This window comes from Danio aesculapii, chromosome 4 (genome assembly GCF_903798145.1).
Source record: "Danio aesculapii chromosome 4, fDanAes4.1, whole genome shotgun sequence".
Lineage (NCBI taxonomy): Eukaryota > Metazoa > Chordata > Actinopteri > Cypriniformes > Danionidae > Danio > Danio aesculapii.
In genome coordinates, this window is record NC_079438.1 from 37379664 (window position 1) to 37386130 (window position 6467).

The 6467-nt window shown below is 35.9% G+C and overlaps 1 protein-coding gene across 1 annotated transcript; it reads right to left on the reverse strand.

Moving 5' to 3' along the window:
- Nucleotides 1-1524: 1524 nt before the first annotated feature.
- On the reverse strand, nt 1525-5396 carry myf5 (myogenic factor 5). The gene is made up of 3 exons (XM_056455030.1): nt 4829-5396; nt 2793-2868; nt 1525-2333 (listed from the first exon to the last, which is right to left on the reverse strand). Exons 1-3 carry the CDS (start codon nt 5279-5281, stop codon nt 2149-2151), a joined length of 714 nt encoding a protein of 237 aa, XP_056311005.1. The 5' UTR covers nt 5282-5396; the 3' UTR covers nt 1525-2148.
- Between the last annotated feature and the right edge of the window lie 1071 nt (nt 5397-6467).

Sequence of the window (6467 nt, forward strand, 5' to 3'; positions counted from 1 at the left end):
AAAAAACTCGTGGAAATCGACGACAACCAGTGGAGGGACCAGGAGAAACCACACTAGGAAGGAGAGAAACAGACACTGGAGACAGCAGAAAAAGAAAAGGAAAATAACCTTAAAAAGAAGTAATCGACACTGACCGTGAAAAGAGTGTTGTTCTTCGAGGCCGGAAACTGAGTGGAGTGCAGTGCTGGGTTTTATGGGGCTGAGGTGATCACTGAGGATGACGTGCAGGTGCGAGGTTAATCAGACTGCACGTGACTGTGATCGGAGTGATTGCGGCGACTGGGGAGTGGGGAGGACCTGGCCTGGCTGTTACAGCAAGTGTCTACTTGAATGGTTCAAATTACATTTATTAAAGTAAAATCAACAAGAAACTATACTTATTCTGACCTGTGTTACTTCAGATTTTATGATCATACTGTTATTATATTTCAGTAAAATGTATTAAAAACATTTTCTAATAAAACTGGTGGTCGTTTCATATGTCATCATATGACTCTTGTTCTAAATACAACAATTATTTTGAAATATAAACTAATGTTATGGCACTGTAGATGGCGTCTCTGAAAATCATGATCAAAATGTATATTTATTATTATTTTCTTAGAACATGACATGTTGTAATTTATGGGGGAACAAACTATATCTAAAGATGTGTTACACTTTATTACTTTGACGTTTGAAAACCCCATCCAGTGTTTGACCATGTGTGAAGTAAAATAAAGGAATTTACATGTATTTTTAAATTTATATATGAAGAGTTCAGATGCAAAAACCTCTAAATGCCATCTGAAATTTTCTTCTAAAATTAGCATTTTTATCATCCTCCAATTCTTTTGTGCAGCTATTTCACTTTAAAGGAGCCCATTTTGCCCTAAAAGTGGATTTACCGAACCTACACACAGGAAAATTGTCTTCTTTTAGGAGAAAATTTCAAATGGCATTTAGAGGTTTTTGCATCTGAACTCTTCATATATATATATATATATGGCTTTTTCTTTGGCCATTTCTGGTTAAATTGTATCATTGTACTTTGATAATACTGTATATGAGGGATCTATAAATACAGATGGTGACATCTGGCACATCTTTCCCCACTCAGTGTTATGTGGACATTAAATGAAATGAATGCCACTAACGTTTTTTGTAACCCTTTCTCCCTTTGTGTGTGTGTTTCTCTCTCTCTTTAAAACACACACACATCCACACGCACAGCACCTTGAAGTGTCAGCATGTGGCCATTTGTTCATGACAATGGTATTAAGAAGGTGCGAATGATGTGTAACATTTGTTACATTAGGCAAACAGGGCCACGGAGCTCATTTCCTCTCCTTCCCTCTCTTTCTTCAACATCCAACTCATCACACTATCAACTGTCGTCCTTTATCACGGTGGCTGACAAATGGTGTGTACAATCCAGGCCAAGCTGCAGTCAATATTTACTGAGAGAAGCGTTTTAAAAAGCCTTTCCTCTTTTCAAATCAACAAGTGACAAGTGGTGTTATTAAATAAGACATTTTTGGGGTTTATTATTGGAAAAGAAAGTCATTTTATGTAAGAATGTTCATTAAATATGATAGAAACAACATGAATAACAGTCATTTAGAATTATGTACAATCTTATTTACAACAAACACATGACAGGTCGTGGACAACATCAATTTAAAACTCTATCCCATTTGTTGGGTTAAACTGTAATTGAAAAATTAGTCCATATTTAACCCAAAATTGGGATGAAACAACCTTCTACATTTTTGAGAATGTAGGCTAATATAAAAAACTGCATTTTCTAAGTACCACAGTGATTATTATTATTATTATGGATAAATAAATCAATGTCCTTGTAGTGAAACTACACAGACAGACAATATTGTGAAAAAAACATCTGTACATTGAATAGTTTGACTTTTAAAGCCAGTTAAGTTAAAAGTCTGACCCTATAAACCAAACTATAATCAGCCTTTGACCCAAAGAAATAATCTACTTTTGTTTCACAATTTAGAGCATGATTTTGAAGGCAATTGTTTTTATAATTGTGCTGAATGGACATCCATTACTACATTCTAAAAACATTCTCAAATTATTGTCCAAAATAATTTACAAATGAGCATGCAATGTGAATAAGCGTTGGCCTTGGCTTCTCGTTCGCTCTCACAGTACGTGGTAAACTGGTCTGTTGTTGGGACTGTCTGGAGAACTGCACTGGGAATCACTTCCGGTTGGAGAAAGAACAACCATGTTCCTCATTCCCACAGGATCTACAGAGGACAGTCTGTCCACAATGCTGGACAAACACTGCAAGCTGGACACTCCTGGGGTCCGCTCCATTGTGCTAGCTGGATTCATCAAAAACAGGAAATTATTATTACACTATAATTCAAGTCAGCTCGATTTATTTTCTGTAGTGCTTTGTGCAATGTAAACTGTCAAAGCAGCTTTACAGAGAAAATAGGTAATCAAGAAATAAATCATTTGTGATCATATATGTCATGAATGCCACATTTAAAGGGATAGTTCACCCAAAAATAAAATTGACAGATTATTTACTCTCCCTTTACTCAAACCTTTAGTTTGTTGAATTAGTTTCTTGACGTTTCTTTATTATGTTGAACACAAAAGCTGAAAACCATTGACTTCCATAGTAGGAAAACCAAATACTAAAGAAGTCAATGGTTACAGGTTTCAAACATTTTTCAAAATCTCTTCTTTTGTATTTAACATAAGAAATAAACATGTAATAAGTGAGTAAATGATGACAGAACTTTCATTTTTTAAAGTTAAAATGATATTCTTACCATTTTGTGCGTCAAAGTTGTAGTTATTCCCATAGCTTTGATTCATCTGAGGCCATAAAGGACTGTTGCAGTCGACCTACAATGACAAAACATCAAAAATTCCATCAGCATACACACATATAAAGCAGTCGACATGCTGTACACAAAACTCTCCAACAGCTCGAGCATCAGAGGCAGTGAATGAGCATTCTGTGCGCTTCTCTGTATCTCTTTCTTTCGCAGGCCGCTTATTTGCGAGGGACTCCCACGCTATGCTGGGCTTCAGGCATGGCGAATTGATTGAGTCAGTGGAAGCCACACCAGTTTGTGCAAGATGACACTTTTTTCGGAGTAAATCTGCAGAAAATCCTGGCAGCAGCGCAGCTCATGCAGTCAGTCAGGAATGCAACACGGACGCCACTTTCCTGCCAGTCTCTGTTTGGCTGGATTTACTGAGGCTTTATTGGGCTATAAAGAGTCCAGTGGGAAAGACATTACTACTATACATCCTCAATTCTTAAACCCAGTACTGAGAGTTTTGTCATAAATGTTTTGTAAATCAACATTGTTTGTGATATTGTGGCCTTCTTGGCGAGGTGACAGTTGTAAAAGAAGTTTTCATCTCAATGAACGTTCAACAACCTGACTTAAAGCTTACTGTATAATTCTCCAATAAGCCTCAGATTGCTACAAGTCTCTACACTAAATGCTGAGTTATTTCAACTTTATTTCGAGCAAAATAAGGACAAAGCTAATAGCTGAGCATTTTTTTAACATTAAACTTATAGGACTAATATAATATAACCCAATATTGAAGTTTGTATATATCTGTTACAAAATTTGAGAGTATGAATAAATAAATTGAGTGTATAAGGTGTGCCTAGCCAAATTGATCTTAATCTATCAAAAAAATCCTGAATCTATCCTTTATACATCCTGAAGAAAAAGAAAACATGCCAGAATTTACGTAAATAAGGAGTGTAATTAAGTGGCGCTAACATAATTAATCTGAGTGTCATTTACAAACTTGTATTGAGAAGCAAACACATGATAAATGGACATACATACTGCTAGACCCTTATGAAAGTTTACTATGGTTTTACTAGAAAACAAACAAACCAACCAACAAACAAACAAAAAGTTTTGTAATTTAATCATAGTAGCATTAAACAACCATAGTTTTTCTTCTTGAACCATAATTTAGTTTTTTATGTTATTAATATTATTATTAATATATATATATATATATATATATATATATATATATATATATATATATATATATATATATATATATATATATATTATTAATTTATGTTATTTATACGCTCACTCTAAAAATTGCTGGGTTGATTTAAATATGGACAAACCTAACTGTAAAAAGTGTCATTTCACCATTGTTTAGTTATATATTGTGTAATATTTGACCGAACATTTTAGAGTGACTTTAGGAATGCTTGTTTGATTTAGTTACTCACAAATCCACTAAAAATATTAAAGTAAATAATTTTTAACCCAATGGATGACTTTGTTCTGACTTGTTTTGTCATACATTTTTATATAACTGCACACAAATGATAATCAAACTGCAAAAATACAGGGTATTTTTCCTACCATTGAAACATACTGACATTATCATAGTTTATATCATATTTCCTGCCTCTTACAGCAACTTTACAAGTCACAATATTCCACACATACTACAAATTACTTAAATTCCCTGACAAACAGCAGTAAGCTTATATATCTAAGCGTAAAAGAGGAGCTAGATGCAGACAGCAATTTATTGTTGTCATGCTGAGACTGAGGCAGCTCTGACTCCATTTGCAGGATGCAATCCCCCGTGTGCTATTGAGATAAAATATAAAGACCAAACACAGTACAATTGCCTTGTCTAGACACAATGAAGAAGAGAGAAAGGTCAAAAATCTGCATTCAAAATGCTTTTATCTGACCTTTGGAAAAGTCCCTCTAGAATAAGAGAGTTTATGCAGACCTTCACTATAGGTCTATCATGTTTAAACCCCATAGAATAATAGTAAGAGAGTCATATTTACCATGCTCTCTGAGCAGCTGGAGGAGGGACTGGCAGGCTCAGAGCTGCTCTCCATCGGCAGGCTGTAGTAGTTCTCCACCTGTTCCCTGAGGAGCTCCTGAAGGCTCTCGATGTACTGGATGGCGTTCCTCAGGATCTCCACCTTGGGGAGACGTTGGCTAGGGTTGGCCGAGGTGCAGCGGCGTAGCGCCTCAAAGGCGTGATTGACCTTCTTCAGCCTGCGCCGTTCCCTCATGGTGGCGGCTCTCCGGCGGTCCACCGTACTGGCTTTACGCTTGCAAGCTTTGCAGGCCCATTGGAGACAGTGGCCCGGTTGATGCGGAGCCCCAGGAGCCCGCACATGCTCATCCTCCTCAGAACCGGTCAGTTCCCCGTTGGCTCCAAACTCTAAATCTTCAGGAGACGAAGCACAAGTGCTGTCGTAGAAGATCTGGGATGTGGAGAATACTTCCATGATTGGTTTTGTGTTGGAGGTCTCTGCGTGATGTGGTTCCTCTGGTGCCAAACGGCCCTTCTTATATGTCAGGGTCCGCACTGGTCAGCTCTAATGACCATGCCCCCATTGGCCAGGACAGGGCTCAGAGACCCCCCTCTCTCACCATCCAGATCCCCACCCAAACCCAACACCCCTACTGAGTTTCCCACATCTGTGCAGAGGGGTGGTTTCTCACTCACTTCAGCAGCGTGACGGTCATTACAAGAGGGAATTATCATCAATAAACATTCGTGTGAAGAAACTCAGGCTTTGGATGTCTGTTTTATTTGCCTTTCGATTTTTAGATGTAGATTTTGAGCTTTAATATCTTATATTTTGATCTCCACTGGGTATTTATTTAAAATCTCTTTAATGTAATATATAGATATATATACAGTTGAAGTCAGAATTATTAGCCACCGTTTATTTTTTCCCCAGTTTAACAATTTTTTCAACACATTTCTAAACATAATAGTTTCAAAAACTCATTTCTAATCACTGATTTATTTTATCTTTGCCATGATGACAGTAAATAAATTTGACTAGATATTTTTCAAGACACTTCTATACAGCTTAAAGTGACTATTAAAAGCTTAACTAGGTTAATTAGGATAATTAGGCAGGATAGGGTAATTAGGCAAGTTATTGTATAATGATGGTTTGTTATCGAAGAAATAAATAGCTTAATTTTGACCTTAAAATGGATTTTAAAAAATTAAACATCGTACAAACATGTTAAACATCATTTGGGAAATATTTTAAAAGCAAAAAAAAAAAAATCAAGGGGGGGGGGTGTCTAATAATTCTGACTTCAACTATATATATATATATATATATATATATATATATATATTTGTGTGTGTGTGTGTGCGTGTGTGTGTGTGTGTGTGTGTGTGTTAACTAAAAGTTTCCGTATTTTGTATTTAATTATAATTGCTTTATGGAAACTTGATCTCTGCTCTGTCGATTTTTGATGTTGAAAATTCCACTTTACAGTTTAACAAAGTGATTTTTACCGACATTTTAGAAGTTTGAAACAATATACCATATAGGAAATATTGTAGAGAGAAATAAGTCTGTAAAATAACAGAAAATATACTGGTAATTTATCGGAAGGTTTTTGTAACAACAACCCTGACAATATAGCACAGCAAACTATTAAAAC

Coding starts and splice junctions, on each gene's coding strand:
- myf5 (XM_056455030.1), bottom strand. CDS start 5,281: ATGGAAGTATTCTCCACATCCCAGATCTTCTACGACAGCACTTGTGCT. Junction 2,869..4,828: donor CCAGCTGCTCAGAGAGCATG/GTAAATATGACT, acceptor TTGTCATTGTAG/GTCGACTGCAACAGTCCTTT. Junction 2,334..2,792: donor CAACTTTGACGCACAAAATG/GTAAGAATATCA, acceptor TGATGAATCCAG/CTAGCACAATGGAGCGGACC.